General features: G+C 43.0%; 1 protein-coding gene across 1 annotated transcript in view; it reads right to left on the bottom strand.

Moving 5' to 3' along the window:
• Positions 1 to 18,163, bottom strand: part of APOLTP (apolipoprotein lipid transfer particle homolog) — a 345,964-nt gene that overhangs the window by 79,570 nt on the left and 248,231 nt on the right. The window contains exons 45-46 of the mRNA XM_088466926.1: positions 12,370 to 12,483; positions 10,207 to 10,335 (exon numbers count right to left, since the gene is read on the bottom strand). Of these exons, the coding sequence (XP_088323052.1) occupies positions 10,207 to 10,335; positions 12,370 to 12,483 (243 nt within the window). The remainder of the gene's footprint in view (positions 1 to 10,206; positions 10,336 to 12,369; positions 12,484 to 18,163) is intronic.

Genomic DNA, 18,163 nt, shown 5'->3' on the forward strand with positions numbered 1-18,163 from the left:
ATTGCAAGATCCCGCATGCAGGGACAGCACTGTCCCTGCTGTGGGGATAGGGTATTGCCTGGCTGTAGCTGGCGATAGCGACCGGAACGGTCAGGTGAACTGACCGTTCATACATGCCCCTGCCAATCGGCGATGCTACCTTGGAGATAACAGCACCGATAATGGCAGGGGTGCATAGCGCCCCTGTCATTTACTGCGCAGCCCCCCGATCATACATCGGGGAGAAGCAGTATTAGCGCACATAACGTGCGCTGATCACGCTTCTTACATCTCTAGCACTATTTGTTACAACACTAAACTCTGAAAAATAAGATAATAAAGCACATTTTTTGGTAACAAATAATGGAGTAGATGTATTATAGTGGCACTTAACGTGCCGCTATAACGCTTCCCATTTTGCCTCTTTACCGAGGCGAAGCAGGAAGCACTACCGATGAGATGTAAGAACCCTCCGGCGCTACCCGTTAGAGACAGCAGCGCATCAGCCTAGTGCTGAAGCGCTGTGTCTCTGTCTCGGCCGGCTCCACTGAGCATGCGCGGGATCTCGCAAGTATCGCGAGATCCCCGCGTGGATCCCTGCAGCCGGCAGCCGCCGCAGAAGGGACAGCGCTGTCCCTGCTGTGGGGATAGGCTAGTGCCAGGCTGTAGCTGTCGATAACGACAGCTACAGCTGGCCGATCGGTCATGCGGTATGACCGTTTGTACATGGCCCAGGCTATTGGCGCTGCTATCTTGTAGATAGCAGCGACGATAATGACAGAGGCGCTTAGCGCCCCTGTCATTTACCGCCAAGACCCCCGATCATACATCGGGGAAAAGCGGTATCAGCGCACATAAGGTACACTGATACCGCTTCAGGGTTTCATACATCTCCCCCATTGTGCTATATTAGCTAATTTCGTAAGTCATAATGGGGTAGATGTATTATAGCGGCACTTAACGTGCCGCTATAACGCTTCCCGCTTCGCCTCTTTACCGAGGCGAAGCAGGAAGCACTACCGATGAGATGTATAAACATCTCATCGGCCGGAGAGGGGGAGCGTTAACTCCCCCCTCCGGCGCTACCCGTTAGAGACAGCAGCGCATCAGCCTAGTGCTGATGCGCTGTGTCTCTGTCCCGGCCGGCTCCACTGAGCATGCACGTTATCTCGCAAGTATTGCGAGATCCCCGCGTGGAGCCGGCAGCCGCCACAGCAGGGACAGCACTGTCCCTGCTGTGGGGATAGGATAGCGCCAGGCTGTAGCCGTCGATAACTACAGCTACAGCCGGCCAAACGGTCAGACGATCTGACTGTTCGTACATAGCCCAGGCTATCGGCGCTGCTATCTTGTAGATAGCAGCGCCGATAATGACAGGGGCGCATAGCGCCCCTGTCATTTACAGCCCAGACCCCCGATCATACATCGGGGAGAAGCGGTATCAGCGCACATAACGTGCGCTGTTACCGTTTCTGGGCTTTGTACATCTCCCCCATCGTGCAAATATTACTGATGTAAAAAATAAGTGGTTAAGTGTTTACATATGTTACATACTAATAAAATGGGCATGATCAAAATGTAATTAAAATATATGACAACTGCAAGCCCTACTTACAGTATCCCTATTATTAGCGTGTTTAAGGAACAGCGCTGTCTTACCAAACTACTCACTGCCTAGACTTCAACTAACCTATGACGCCGGAAGTGAACAGCAGCTACCCGGAAGTTCATCGGCTCAGCGCACAGCTCTGCAGTCGCTGGGGATAGGAAGGTGAGTCCATGCACATGCAGAGAACTGGGGGAAAAGTTGATTGCTCGGGCAGTGACCGCATACACTGCCCGATGCGGCCGACTACAAACTTGCAAATATCGCATCAGTCCAACATGCTGGTCGATTCGGCATGCCAGACCGATCGATATTTTGATCTTGGTCGCCCCCACACACAGTACAATTATCGGGGCGATCCGCGGATATCGGCAGGATCGCCCCGATAATTGTATAGTGTATGGCTAGCATAAGTCATATGTATCCTAAACAACAACAAAAACTACCGCACCGGTTTATCTTGATGAACCCCTAATATCTGATTCTCAAATTCTATTAGGGGTGTGCTACCTACTGCCAGTTAACAGAACTGGATAAGAGAAAAGGAACGAAAGGCAGTATTGCGGTGCACAGATCGAGAGTAAATCAATCTTAAAAATTAACCTTTATTAGGAATTCATTAAAATTGTATCCCTATAGTAAAATGAATGAACTGGCGAAGTATTATACAAATTGTTGAAAAAAATTAATAAATAAAATTAAAAAGAAGCACTTGAGGTCTCACCTGTATTTGAATGGACTTCCTATAGATGTCAGTTAATGACAAGATTATTAAACAAATTTTTCTACTCTGTATTCATATCATTTTGTTACTTATTGATGGTAATAAACAGGGATTCTCCTCCCTATAAAGTAACCAGAATCGTTATCTGTTTAATAATCTTGTCATTAACTGACATCTATAGGAAGTCCATTCAAATACAGGTGAGACCTCAAGTGCTTCTTTTAAATTTTATTTATTAATTTTTTCATTTCTTTCAACAATTTGTTTAATACTTCGCCAGTTTATTAATTTTACTAAAGGGATACAATGTTAATGAATACCTAATAAAGGTTAATTTTTAAGATTGATTTACTCTCGATCTGTGCACCACAATACTGCCTTTCTTTCCTTTTCTCTTATTAAGTCATATGTATCCCGAGTAAAAGGGATGATACATTGGCAAGCCTATGTAAGTATGTATAGGCTAATTGTATAATACATATTTACATTAGTTCAATAACATGGTTTACTGTAAGCTGAGCCAAAACAACCAGAAAACAGCATATCTGTTGTATCCTGTACTTGCTACACGAGCATATCTTTAATGCTTGCAGTGTGCGCGGTCTAGGGAGACCCACACCACTCACCCTGCACCTATAGACCACAATACTTACCACTCCGCCAATTCTGCTGCTGTCGGTACCTTGGATCTGCCCATGTGCAGTAGAAAAATGTTCCCGAAGATCTGCACATGCGTCTTAGACCCTGGCACAGGGCCAGAGTATACTAGGAGAATGCGCTGGTAAAGTGGGGACCACATGGGGCATTTCCTTTCTTAAACTGCCCCTGATTTGCTCTGTATATATAAACCAAACATACAATTTAGGGAGACCCTGTAAAATCCGTTCTATAAGACAGAGCTGTGCTTGTCAACTGTCTTTACACAAAGGATCTCTAAGCAGCACCAACCTTCTGAAATTCATAAAATCATCATAATAACATTAGACCATATTTGCACCAAAACAAGGTATGTCTTACATACATATACAGATATCTATCTTTCACTCTTATGTTCTGTGTGTCTCCTCCCAGCCCCATGTATCTTCGTGAAAAGCCTAAAAATCATTTGAGCCAAATTGGTCCGAACTAAACTGATATCATGTTTCACAGTTTTAATACAGGGGCGTCTTAAGAGAGGAGGGGGCACGTGTGCATGGCCCGCCATTTTCCGGCGTTTTGAGCAGCGCTGAGACACCCGATGCGGGACCTCGTAGAGGTCAATTTTAGATAATATGGGTATAGGGTGTACGGTGAGGGCCCCCCTGGATCCAGGGGCCCATGTGCACTGCACATCCTGCACCCAGTATAGATATGCCCCTGTTTTATTAGTAATAAATAAATGAATTAATACATAAAAGATGTTACTGAGAGCAACATCAATTCTGCAGATCAATTGAACATTCCTGACCTATTTATCAATTATTGGTTTGGTTTGGGCAGTAGGGATGGTGTAATGGTTAGTATTACTGAATTACAGGACTAAAGTGTTTGGTTAGGTTCAATCCCCACTTAAGCTGCATACACACTGGGCGATCAGGAAAGACAGTACGATTACGACATCGTAATCGTACTGTTGTTCCTGATCCCCTGTAGTGTCTGCACTTAATGATCAGTCGTTCAGTGCAGCCACTGTCCATCATTCCTGAACATGCCAATCTGTTGTTATCGACAGATTGTGCTGCATGTTTAGGCGATGGACAATGTCGGAAACGACCAGCGGGAGTGCGCATCGCTGGTCGTTTCCGACATAAAAGTGCACGATTTGTGCACGATTACTGAGCGACTGCACGATTACGATGTCGTAATAGTGCAGTCGCTCAGTAATATCGCCCAGTGTGTACCCACCATAAGGCCCTGAACTGTGCGGAGTGAATTCTTAAGCTGGCCCTAAACTGAACAACAATCATCTAGATCAACCGATGAAACAACTGTTCTGTTCTTTTATTGTTCAGTGTATGGCCCTGAAGAAGAATCGTCCACAAGCTAATGGCTGTCTAATAGTCTGGATCATTTAATCTAGTTATCAAATCTGTCTGATCCACCTGACCATCGTACAGCCGTCCCCAGGCAGTGAATGAAGATCATCACCATACATTATGTAGTGCATGGCGGTACTCTGATTATATTGGGCTGTCGTTCTTTCCCTCATCCATATCGGCTGCATTGCCGTGCAGTCTGTGGCCAGTTTACCTTTTAAAAAATTGTAATGTTAGGATGGTTTTAGGAAAACAGTTTTGAATGCTCTTTATAATTTATTGCATTGAAAGCTGTTCTAAAGTCCCTGTGCTTCATATGTATGTACAGTAAAAACATGGCCTGAGCTTGTCCAGGTTGTCTTAGACACATTCACAAAGATGCACTACTGTACGTGGACTTCATGCATGAGCTGGAGGCACAACATGCTTCTAAGAGTTTGGATAGAATCCAGGACATATTAGGTCAGTCCTTATTAGCATGAAACCATCAAAGAATTTGTTCTACAGTACTGAATCCAGTAGAGTAGGATGTCACACTGCCCTTGTTAGTTTTGGCTGTTTGCTTACTGAGGTTAACTGTATCACCAGGAGCTATTGTTTTTTTCTGGCAGGGAAATTATCTTTTTATAGAATAAAACTGAACTTCCTATGAATTACCACACAGTCTTCTAAACTTCCTCATAAAAGGTTCTTGTGAATTAGGTAATGAAAACAAAAAGCCAACTAGTGATAAGTGGTCAAAGCATTATAACCACAGAGAAACATTGCAAAATATAAAACAACTGCAGTGCATATACAAAAGCTAAGACCTCAAACACACAGCATACATTGGTATATATAGAACAGTTACAGATTATTACCAGCAGTACAAAAAACGTGTGGTGTAAGGAAATTAATGAAAGCAAATCATATGCCAAGTCTGACTCAGAATCTGAAGAGTTAACCCTACAGAGTGTGAGGCTACACCCTGACAAATACTGACACTATGGGGGAAATGTAATAGTCTGCAAGATGCAGGCAACAGCGTAATTCCAGCGAATCTGGACGATATGTTAATAATTTAAAAGCCAAAACCTTATTTTACCTTTAAATTTATTGCCACTTTAAAACATCGGCCAGACATTTTCCCCTAACAATCAATCAGACATGTGGTAGGTCACCTAAATCCCGTACTCAGGACAATCCTAATAGACCCACATCAAGAAAGAAATATAAAGTATTTACTAATACTGATATGTGGCACAATGAACACATTTATCACCGTACCACCAATGTACCAATGTACAGCAATACTTGAAAATCTAAGGAAAATTACTTGTGTGAACCCAGTGCACAGGGCCGGATTAAGGGGGGTGGTCGTCCCGGGCCCCTACACACAGAGGGACCCCCACACAGGGTCGATGTGACCCTGCCGAGAACAGGTGTCCAGCGGCACCTGTTCCCAAGTAGAGGCTCTGGAGCCGTGGCTGTTCGACAGACTGCATGCAGCAACACAGTCAGTGCTGCTGCATCAGCTGTCAAGGGGGAGAGGTAGGGATTGCCATTGACCATCGATGGTTTATGGCCGATGTCGAATGTTTTTCCCATCGATGGGGGAGAACCGGATGGTCTCCCTCCATCGATGGAAGAACATACCCAAAATTATTATTATTCATTTTCCCAACGTCCTGGGACACGGAGCATAACTCCGCCCCCTGACACCTGCCAGCCAATTGGAGCTCACGGACCGGCAGCCAATCTGGACCTGCCACTGCTCTGATTGCCTCGTGACCAGCGGCGCTGCCTCTCCATGTTTCTGCCTACCGGTGCGCCAGCTGTAATTAGCTGGTGGGTTGGCACCAAATCAACACCGCTGACACCCGGGGCCCCCTTGGTGGCCCTGACTGGATATAATAGTATAAGAAGGGGTCGGTGCGGGTATATATTTATATATATATATACATATATATATATATATATATGGTGCTATATTTTTATTCTAGGTCAGGAGAAAGGGTGGGGTGGGGATAGAGGGGGGAGAACCAGTCCTCTCTCTCACTCAGGGCGTTGAAATGTCTAGCTACAGCTCTTAGTTTTGCCACCATTTTTCTAAATACCTGTAAAAGAAAAAAAAATCATTGTATTTCAGACTGACTTCTGAATCAGGAAGGAACATTTTGCTAATCACTTCTTAGAATGCAATAAAAGGGAGTGGGGGAACATTGACCTTGGACTACCCCAAAACGGTTTTGCAAGTTTCATCCCTCTCGCACAGATAGTTTGCTGTCACACAGCATTCGAAGACATTGTGTTTTACTTGTACAAGTAGAGTTGTGTAAGTAGAGCAACGAGGTAACTTAAAATTTGTCATCAAATCTGACCTTATAATAAGCACAAGGCAGATTGTATGTCACTTATGTGTTTGACATGTGTGTTTGAGAGGCACAAAAGATTTAGTGACAGTCGTGAGGACGTCGAAGATGATGAACGTCCTGGAAGGCCTTGCCCATCAAAAACAAATGAAAATGTGGAAAAAATTTAGAAATCTGTTCGAAATGACCGTCGACTCAGCAACCGAATGATAGCAAAAATGGTAAACGTCGACAAAAACTGTTAGGCAAATTTTGCATGAATCTTCCAGTACGATCCTCAGACAAAATGCCAATTCATGCACTGGAAAACACTATTGTCACCAAGAATTAAGAAAGCATGACTAATCCAAATTGAAAACCATGTTAATTGTTTTCTTTGATATCAAGGGTGTTATTTTGGAAGTCTGGGTATTAGAAGGCGCAACAGTACATCAACATTACTACAAAAATGTTCTAGTAACTTTGCGGGAAAGAATCAGAAGAAAGAGGCGAGAGTTGTGGAAAAATGGTTTCATCCTACATCAGGAAAACGCACCAGCCCACATAGCTCCCTCTCTGTTAAGCAGTTTTTGGCAGAGAAAAAAGTTGCAGTGCTGCCCTCCATACTCGCCAGACCTAGTACCATGTGACATCTTTTTTTTCCCTAAAGTCAAATCCGTGCTCAAGGGAACCCATTTTGCTTCAGTTACTGAGGTTAAGAAGAAAACGATGGAGCTGTTGAGACAGCTGACAGATAATGGGCTATAGCACGGCTTTGACCAATGGAAAATAAGTATGCAGCGGTGTGTGGATGCTGAAGAGGAGTACATAGAAGGGAAATGGAGTTAAATTGTACTTAATATGGTTAAACATAAATTATAGCATCAGTTTCATTATTTAATAGCCACACCTTGTATAACCCAAAGTCAACATATTTACATCAAAGGTTAAGTCATTCCTACAGTATAGTATATCCAAAATGTAAACTTGTACTATAACCTGTGGACCTATAGCCAAATCAGTACATTTTGGAATAAAATTATTGACTAAGTGGTAGATTTACTAAACATTGGTCTATCAACGCTGACGATCATTGTTGGTTTTGAGCAATAGTTTTAAAACAGCAACAGGAATAAATTGTTCCTGTTGCTGTTAAAAATGATCGTCGACTTTGACAAACCACAAATTAATAAATCTACACCTAAGTTAACAATAATTTTAAATTGAATAAATAATAAAAAAGACCATAAATTCTGTACATTTTCCAATCTTAGAGGGTAGATCTACTAACAACCAATATAAAGCTAATATTACAGTGTCGAAGCTGGATAATTGGCTGAGACAAGATCAGCTTAAAATTAGATCGTAACGACGCCATCTTGCGACTGGCCGCGAGATGCCATCTTGAAAATGAGATCGCAAGATGCCATTTTGCGAATGGCCGCCCAGCGCCATTTTAGGTAAACTCACACTTAAGTACATATGGCGATGTTACTATTAGCATCATTCGATTGCATCTTTTCACTATTTCTCATACACACATAAATATGCACAATTGCGCTGTTAACTAGTCGCACATTAGCGAATGCCTAAGACCCTGTATGAAAATGCTGTTTATAAGCCCCATGCGCACGCATCTGCCCCAAGTTAACTAGCGTCTTTCTATCAAACCCCACATACTTACACAATACATATTTACATACAAGGTTCCATAAGCTTTAAAGTATAAGATTCAACTTTGTTCATTTATTATAATTGCTGTGAAATTCCCTCACTTTCTCCATATCTCCATTCCCTCACTCTCTCCATGTCCCCATTCCCTTACTTTCTTCATGGTTCCCTTCCCTTACTTGCTTCACATGTCCCCATTAGCTCACTTGCTCCAGATGTCTCAATTCCCTCACTTTCTCCACATGTCTCCATTGCCTCACTTGCTCCATATGTTTCCATTCCCTCATTTGCTCTACATGTCTCCATTCACTCACTTGCTTCACATGTCTCCCTACCCTCACTTTCTCCACATGTCTCCATTCCCTCACTTGCTCCACATCTCCATTCCCTTACTTGCTCCACAGGTCTTCTTTCGCTCACTGTCTCCATGTTTCCATTCCCTCACTCTCTCCACATGTCTCCATTCCCTCATTTGCTCCACATGTAACCATTCCCTCATTTGCTCCACATGTCACCATTCCCTTACTTGCACCACGTCTCCATTTCCTCACTTGCTTCACATGTCTCTAATCCCTCACTTTCTCCATGTCTCCATTCCCTCACTTGCTTCACATGTCTCTATTCCCTCACTTTCTCCATCTCTCCATTCCCCCACTTGCTTCACATGTCTCTATTCTCTCACTTGCTTCACATGTCTCCATTCTCTCACTTGCTTCACACGTCTCCATGGCCTCACTTGCTACACGTGTTTTTATTCCCTCATCTGCTCTACTTATCTCAATCCCCTCACTTGCTCCACAGGTCTCCATTCTGTTGCTTTCTCCATGTTTCCATTCCCTCACTTTCTACACATGTCTCCATTCCCTTACTTGCTCCACATGTCTCCATTCCCTTACTTGCTCCACATGTCTCCATTCCTTTACTTGATCCACATGTCTCCATTCCCTTACTTGCTCCACATGTCTCAATTCCCTTACTTGCTCCACATGTCTCCATTCACTTACTTGCTCCACATGTCTCCCTACCCTCATTTAGTCCACATTCCTCCATTCCCTTACTTGCTCTACATGTCTCCATTCCCTTACTTGCTGCACATATCCCCATTCCCTTACTTGCTCCACAGGTCTTCTTTCCCTCGCTTTCTCCATGTTTCTCTTCCCTCACTTTCTCCACATGTCTCCATTCCCTCACTTTCTCCATGTTTCTCTTCCCTCACTTTCTCCACATGTCTCCATTCCCTCACTTGCTTCACATGTCTCTATTCCCTCACTTTCTCGACATGTCTCCATTCCCTCACTTGCTTCACATCTCTCTATTCCCTCACTTTCTCAACATGTTTCTCTTCCCTCACTTTCTCGACATGTCTCCATTCCCTCACTTATTCCACATGTCTCAATTTCCTCACTTGCATCACATATCTCTATTCCCTCACATGCTTCACATGTCTCCATTCACCCACATGCTCCACATGTCTCCATTCCCTCACATGACCTACATGTCTCCATTCCATCAGCATTCATTAATCATCAACAAGATAAAATGTAAGGGAATTATAGCAAAATCACTTACAATGTTTAGTATTGGTTTAGTTAAAGGGCACCAAATTAACACATTCTGATATTGTTACTATCTTAAACTGTGAAGTTAAATATACTTTAAACATTTGAGAGAAATTTTATTTTCTATTGTAATGTGATATGAACATGGCAAATGTTAAACGCATTGGAAAATGATCTTTCAATATTTTCATATTTTATGTTAATATCCCACTGTACATGGAAAAAGGAAAACAGGGGATATTTAAACTACATCAAGCAATGTACATGAATTAATTCAGTTGTTTAATATATTTATCTTGTACAATGAATTAATGTATTTTACCTTGTACAGCAGACTTTGCGCAATATTTTTGTCATCCCACTTCACATCCACAATCTCATGAAATAAGTTTGATGTTTTTTCCATGGATCCACACACCTGAAGATTCCTGACATCCATAATGTGCTGGATCTGTAACATGAGTTACATAATATGAATTACTACCCGAAACTCATTATCACAATTTCAACAACTATTAGTCATGTGGCACCATTGAGTTGAATTTGGTTTCTCATCAAGGAAAATTCCTCTCTCCTCAAAATGTAGAATTAGTAATATCAGATCAACAAACCTGTAGTTGACAACAATCTGGATATACTGTAGTCTGTGGTTTTCCACTAATCCCATTTCTCAATGGGGGAGATGTATCAAGCCTCGAAAAGAGATAAAGACTAGTTGCCCAAAGCAACCAATCAGCTTCTGTCAATTCAAAGATTGTGCTAGATAAATGACAAGGGTAAATTTACTAAGGATCGTTTTGGTTCTAAACCAAAGTTGATGGAGACTGACGGTCATCGATGGCGTGTTGCAAAAAAAAATACCATCTGTCGGGTTTCAGCTTCAATTGAAACCTGATGTCGATGTCTGTTGCTTTTGTCTGCTCTAAAGTCTGTCGGTTTTGACCTTTCAGGTCAAGATCGACGGCAAATAGAAGTAAAAAAATCTACTGTAAAGCGACGGCAATCATTACCCAAACAATAGACCTGTCTGAGACAAGCTAGTTTGGTAGAAGAACCAAGACCATTAGATGCCTACATGGAGGAGCCCATCCAACAATTTGGTAGGTATGCAATTGGTTTATATGAGATATGCAGGAGTTTATTTTGTAATAAAAGATTACAAAACTCAGTATGTTTGTCTGTGGTTATATTAATATTTTCTTTACAGGCGGACTACAGGTGCCAGTCTGTGTATGCTGGCACTTGTTGTTCCACAAGTGCCGTCATGCCAGGGCAGGCTGCCTGGGACTTGTAGTCTGCCTGTAACAAACATTATGATATTTTATTACTATTAACCCCGCATCCACCGTCACAAGGATGCGGGGAACAGCCCTGGGCTGAAGGTTGTTCCTCAGGAGGAACAATCAAAGCTGATGCTTTGTAAATATAAATCTTTGTCTTGATGTTAGAATTTTGTCTATGAAAACTCATTAACATAGATTATTTTGTGTATTTTGGAGATTTATAGCCTCCACACTACTCCAAAGCATACAGACAACATGACACCACTGAAGTTCATGTATTTATGGGGGAAAATCTCACACTATCTTGTTTTCTTATGTAGTAAATTTCACGTCCCAGTGTTAAAAATTAGGTTTGCATTCTTCATTTTAGGGTCAAAGGGTTAATTACATATATATTTACATCTGTATTTTTGTAGCTTTGACAGATGGAAATTGAAAGAAAGGATTTTTTTTTTTAAAAAGCTAGTGTTACACATAGAGAAGTGTCTTAAGCTACTCGCTGCAATACCAACTGGAAGACCTGGAGACAAGCTGATGTGAAAAACTCCGGACAAATAATTACAACATGAATGTTCTTCTTTACTTTGTAATACATAATAAGTGACTTGGAATATAAAGCTTATAAAGTACTGTACATGTGTGTAATAGGTGTGTAAACCAGGGTTGGATTGGCCCACAGATGTACAGGGGAAATCCCGGGTGGGCTCCACTGCTTGAGGGCCTCACCCCCTCCTCTAGGGGAGTGTAACTTGGTAAAGAAGGAACATGGTTGAGTTGGGTGCTTGGTGTGTTTCTATAGAAACTACACCAAGATTAGCCCTCCTGCCAATCAAAGTAGGTGGTTCTGACAAAATCCTATTCCCTCCTTTATAAAGGGGCATTGTTATTTGCATGCCATCTCTAATGGTTGGCCAGGTCCCTCTGTGGTGGCTGGTCAAATTGTTGATGATAGAAAAGAAAACATAAAAAGCTGGAGAAGAAGCTGTTATAGAAGATGGCATGTGATTGCCTGTGGTGTCCTCACACATAATCATGTCAGGCTATGTGAGCATGAAAACAGGGTAGCTGTGCAGCATATGATATCCGTCCACCCTTCCATGTCAGGAGCTGAACTACATGTAGTTACACTTCTGATGTAAGCCTTGAAATTACAATGGTTTCTTTAAAAAATAAAAAATCTTTAACAATCACACAGTCCATACCTGACCTGGTAAGATGGTCACACAGGCATTCCATACTCTGGAGGAATTGATCACATTGTCCTCTAAGAAGATTGTGAAGTTGACTGGATGGCCTTTGTTCCAAGCAAGGTGTGTCTGTAATACGTAAGAAAGTAATGTAATATTATGTCATACGAGAGAGTACTGTAAGAGTTTATATAGGAACAGACTGCAATGTAATATTATGTAATACAAGAGAGTACTGTAAGAGTTTATAGAGGCACATATTGGAATGTAATATTATGTAATACAAGAGAGTACTGTAAGAGTTTATAGAGGCACAGAATGTAATGTAATACAAGAGAGTACTGTAAGTGTTTATAGAGGCACAGAATGTAATGTAATATTATGTCATATGAGAGAGTACTGTAAGAGTTTATAGAGGCACATAATGTAATGTAATATTATGTAATACAAGAGAGGGTACTGTAAGAGTTCATAGAGGCACAGAATGTAATGTAATATTATGTAATACGAGAGAATACTGTAAGAGTTTATAGAGGCACATAATGTAATATTATGTCATACAAGAGAGTACTGTAACAGTTTATAGAGGAACAGAATGTAATGTAATACGAGAGAGTACTGTAAGAGTTTATAGAAGCACAGAATGTTCATAGAGGCACATATTGTAATGTAATATTATGTACTACGAGAGGGTATTGTAAGAGTTTATTGAGGCACAGAATGTAATGTAATATTATGTAATACGAGAGAGTACTGTAAGAGTTTATAGAGGCACATAATGTGCATAGAGGCACAGAATGTAATGTAATATTATGTACTACGAGAGGGTATTGTAAGAGTTTATTGAGGCACAGAATGTAATGTAATATTATGTCATACGAGAGTACTGTAAGAGTTTATAGAGGCACGGAATGTAACGTAATACGAGAGAGTACTGTAAGAGTTTATAGAGGCACAGAATGTTCATAGAGGAACAGAATGTAATGTAATATTATGTAATACAAGAGAGGGTACTGTAAGAGTTCATAGAGGCACAGAATGTAATGTAATATTATGTAATACGAGAGAATACTGTAAGAGTTTATAGAGGCACAGAATGTAATGTAATATTATGTCATACGAGAGAGTACTGTAAGATATAGAGGCACGGAATGTAATGTAATATGAGAGAGTACTGTAAGAGTTTATAGAGGCACAGAATGTTCATAGAGGAACAGAATGTAATGTAATATTATGTAATACAAGAGAGGGTAGTGTAAGAGTTCATAGAGGCACAGAATGTAATGTAATATTATGTAAAATGAGAGAATACTATAAGAGTTTATAGAGGCACAGAATGTAATGTAATACGAGAGAGTACTGTAAGAGTTTATAGAGGCACAGTATGTAATGCAATATTATGTAATACATGAGAGTACTGTTAGTGGTTATAGAGACATATTGTAATATTAATATACTGTTATGTAATACATAAGAGTACTGTAAGAGTTTATAAAGGCAAATAATGTAATATAATATTATGTAATAAACAAGAGCACTGTAAGCGTTTATAGAGGCACAGAATGTAATATGGTATTATGTAATCCATAAGAGTAAAGTAAGAGTTTATAAAGACAAAGAATGTGATATAATATTATGTAATACACAAGAGTACTTTACAGAGGCACATAATGTAATAAAATATTAGGTGGTGCATAAGACTACTGAAAGAATTTATAAAGACACAGAACTTGGAGCTAGATTTAGTAAGTTATGATTGAGAAAATACTGTAATAAATTCACAAAATCAAATGCTGTGATGTAATTCCTTGTGCTATATCTGTGGTGCCTGCGGAGTGCCTATTCACTAAGTAGGCATATTATAGAACACACATTGAACACACAATATTTTGACTGACAAGGATTACGAGTGTGTACAAAGGTTTGTGGGTTTTAGTAAAGATTTTCAGTTTACAGCTCTTAAACTTTCTCTATGGTCCAACTAGTCCCCATGTATATTGACCACATCGCCATGGATCAGTCTGCAAGAACTTTAATGTGTGATCAATCTCATCCTGCATTGCAGAAGAGCCAAGGAATGGGGCACTTAGGGTGTACAATCACCCTCATCCTTGCAACTACACAATTGGGAGAACCCAGGGCCGGATTTCCCATAAGGCAACCTAGGAGGTCGCCTAGGGCCCCCGGTGGGTCCCAAGGGGCCCGTGGACAGGCCCCTTTGCCCTAAAAAATTCTGTCCGGTCAAAAATCTCCCGGAGAAGCAGTGCGCAAGTACGGCATGATGTCATGACGCCCACTTACCCAGAGTCCTGCTGCAGTCTGCAGTGCACTGACTGTCACAGACTGTGTGTATAGGATGGAGGGAAGGAGGGTCATCATCCACGGCCCGCTACCCAGCCCCATAACGTCAAGCCAGCTTCAATGCCACCTCAGCACAGCAGACTCTGCCAGACTTGCCAGGGCCGCCGTCAGGGGAAGACTGGCAGGACTGGAGTCCTGGGTCCCACAATCCATCCCGCTGATCATCCGCCCGCTTGCTAACCATCCTGCCTATCTGCCTGCATATCATCGTGACCTGCTGCCCGGCACTCATGTGTGTAACCCTGGTTTAGGGTTAAAGAAAAACCATTTATATGTATACTTTTGACATATACATTTCATAGCATTCTGAGGTAATTTAAGTCTGTAATTGCTTAAATAATTAAGGTATATATGTGTGGAGATATCAAGGTACATTAAATTCCTACTGTACATGTTTATGTATATGTTTAAGTAGTGTGCACTATACAAGAAAGTGCCGTAACTGGCAGGCAGAAGCTGCTGTCAGATGGCCCCTGTTTAACATAAGCGGAGTGATACATGTAGGAGTGAATTGGTTCCTGTCAGGAAAAAGAGGGTCCGGTTAGAGGGAGGTGATATAACAGCTTTTAGCAGCAGCTGACAGTGAGTCTGGAGTTCTCCTCCTCGGGTGCCCACCTCCCTGTGGCCTGGGCAGCGGAGCCGTAGTAGGTTGCCGGGCGCAGGGGGGTGGAGCCAAAGAGGAGGCATCAGCGGTGGTGGTCAAGCTTACCGATGACAGGAGGGTGAAGGTCACGGCAATGGAGCTTCAGGGTGGTCCCATCGGCAGAGTTGCGAAGAGCGACTGATGGCAGCCGGAGGCTGTAAGCGGGTGGGGTTGCGACACACCCCTGCTGTTGAGAGGCTGTGGTCCCAAAGAGGGGCATGTCTGCAAGCATAGATGTGAAGCAGCAGCGGCTGCATCAAGAGGTCAGCTGTCGCCTCAGCACAGCTATGGAGCTGGGTTGGTGGAGAGGGGACATGCCGGGCTATGTGAGGAGACAGAGAACAGGAGAGAGGGAGAGTGGTAAGCTGACAGGGAGCAGCAGTGGGGCAGTGCAGCATCAGTGGAGCCATATGTAGCAGCAGAGGAGGGGCTTGGCAGCATTCCATAAGCATACAAACTGTTATATGGGCTAATCCCTGCAGTGGCTGCCTGGTTAAAGACTACACTTCGGAAGTGATAACAGTTGTAAGTACGATAGCCCCTTACACTGCATACAAGGAGAAGCCAGTCAGAGCAGGGGAGTAGCAGTGTCAGCTGGTTATAGCCCAGGAGCAGCAGGTAGCCCACAAGTATTACAGCAGGACTGCTCATTGGCCAGCACAAAGAGGAGAGCCATAGTGGTCATAGGGGGGGGCCGGATTTTCTCAAGAGGGTAAAGTAGTTGCTTAGGGTTTACCTGTGTTGTGACACGTTGGTAGTGGAGGTAGCACCCTACCAGTGGTCAACTTGCACTGCATTCTGCCACAGCAGGATAACTAAAGGTTAACCACCGCATATACAGCACTGCTATTTACACTGATTTATAGGGCAACATTTGTCCTATGGGAACCTTTCCATTTTATGTCATCCTACAAACTGGAAATATAGAAGTGTAACACATTGAAGCTGGAAGCCAATAGTTACAATGAGAAAGGACAATAACTAGTGCATGCGGTGACAACATGTGTAACCAACATTTATTTAGTTTTCTCAGTGTATCACTTATTAAATAAAAGGATGTAGCTACAGCCAGGATTCTGCAGACTCTGAACTATAGATGGTGTTTGCAGCACAAGATTGATAAATACAGCCAGGACTAAAGATATACTGTATATAATTTAGTCATTGTATTTTCAGTATTCAATAACATTTAATGTGATGTCAGTTGAAAGGATGTTTATGAAGATACATACAGTTATACACATAAGGTTGACTGCATACAGTATAAGACTAGAGCGGTATTAATAGGTATAGGAGTTACCATTAAGGTAACATATAGAAATATACATGTATTTTACGGCATACATATGAAATACGTTTAACAGGAATGTGCCCACAATGTCTTTGAATAACAGCTTTTCCAGAGATAAGTGAAGTAGTTATTTATACTGGTATGTTGTCTTATGTAATGACATGTAATGTTATGTAATGTACTATGTTATGTACTATGTTATATGAACCTATGTATTTTCTATAAATATAGCAGGTGATGTAATGTTATGTTCATGGTAAGGACTGTACATAATACTTATCCTACAACTTCATAAACTTAAGGATTTACAACTGAACCATATGTTGTGGTGACATTATTATGGCGCTAAAATGTCGGCAAGCCTAGCCTTCTGTCATTAGGAGAATAAGAATAACACGAGTATATAAACTAATCCCCAATTTGGGTTTTCCCAAGTAGGCCCACACTACTATTGATACTTGGGTGGAGGCACTGAACTGATAGAGAAAAGGTACACCACTTAGAGAGAGGTTAATGGTGGGTACATTATACAACATGGGAGTTAGTAACCTGGTGTCCCCTTAGTGGAAAAAGCGGGGGTTGCTCCTGGAGTTTTTAATTCGGAGACCGGGCCGGCTCTCGTGACATCACTCTGCTCCGCTGAGAGGAGCCATATAGCTGTTGCTTTATAGGAGCAATAACAAGAAGGTAAGTGTGGGGACTGGGAAAGATCACTGGTGTTTCCCACAGAAAGGGGGCTGGCAGAGGACACAGAAGGGGGGCTGGCAGGGAACACAAGGGAGGGGCTGGTAGAGGACACAGGGGGGGCTGACAGGGAACACAAGGAGGGGACTGGCAGGGGACACAGAAGGGGGGAGCTGGCAGGGGACACAGAAGGGAGGGTCTGGCAGGGGACACAGAAGGGAGGGTCTGGCAGGGGACACAGAAGGGAGGGGCTGGCAGGGGACACAGAAGGGGGGAGCTGGCAGGGGACACAGAAGGGAGGGGCTGACAGGGGACACAGAAGGGAGGGGCTGGCAGGGGACACAGAAGGGGGAGCTGGCAGGGGACACGGAAGGGAGAAGCTGGAAGGGGACACAGAAGGGGGGCTGGCAGGGGACACAGAAGGGAGGGGCTGGCAGGGGACACAGAAGGGGGAGCTGGCAGGGGACACAGAAGGGGCAGCTGGCAGGGGACACGGAAGGGAGAAGCTGGAAGGGGACACAGAAGGGGGGCTGGCAGGGGACACAGAAGGGAGGGACTGACAGAGGACACAGAAGGGAGGGGCTGGCAGGGGACACAGAATGGAGGGGCTGGCAGGGGACACAGAAGGGAGGGGCTGGCAGGGGACACAGAAGTGGGGCCTGGCAGGGGACACAGAAGGGGCAGCTGGCAGGGGACACAGAAGGGGGAGCTGGCAGGGGACACGGAAGGGAGAAGCTGGAAGGGGACACAGAAGGGGGGCTGGCAGGGGACACAGAAGGGAGGGGCTGACAGGGGACACAGAAGGGAGGGGCTGGCAGGGGACACAGAAG

The sequence above is a fragment of the Taudactylus pleione genome, unplaced genomic scaffold (assembly GCF_031769625.1).
Source record: "Taudactylus pleione unplaced genomic scaffold, aTauple2 ptg000066l, whole genome shotgun sequence".
Classification (NCBI taxonomy): Eukaryota; Metazoa; Chordata; class Amphibia; order Anura; family Myobatrachidae; genus Taudactylus; species Taudactylus pleione.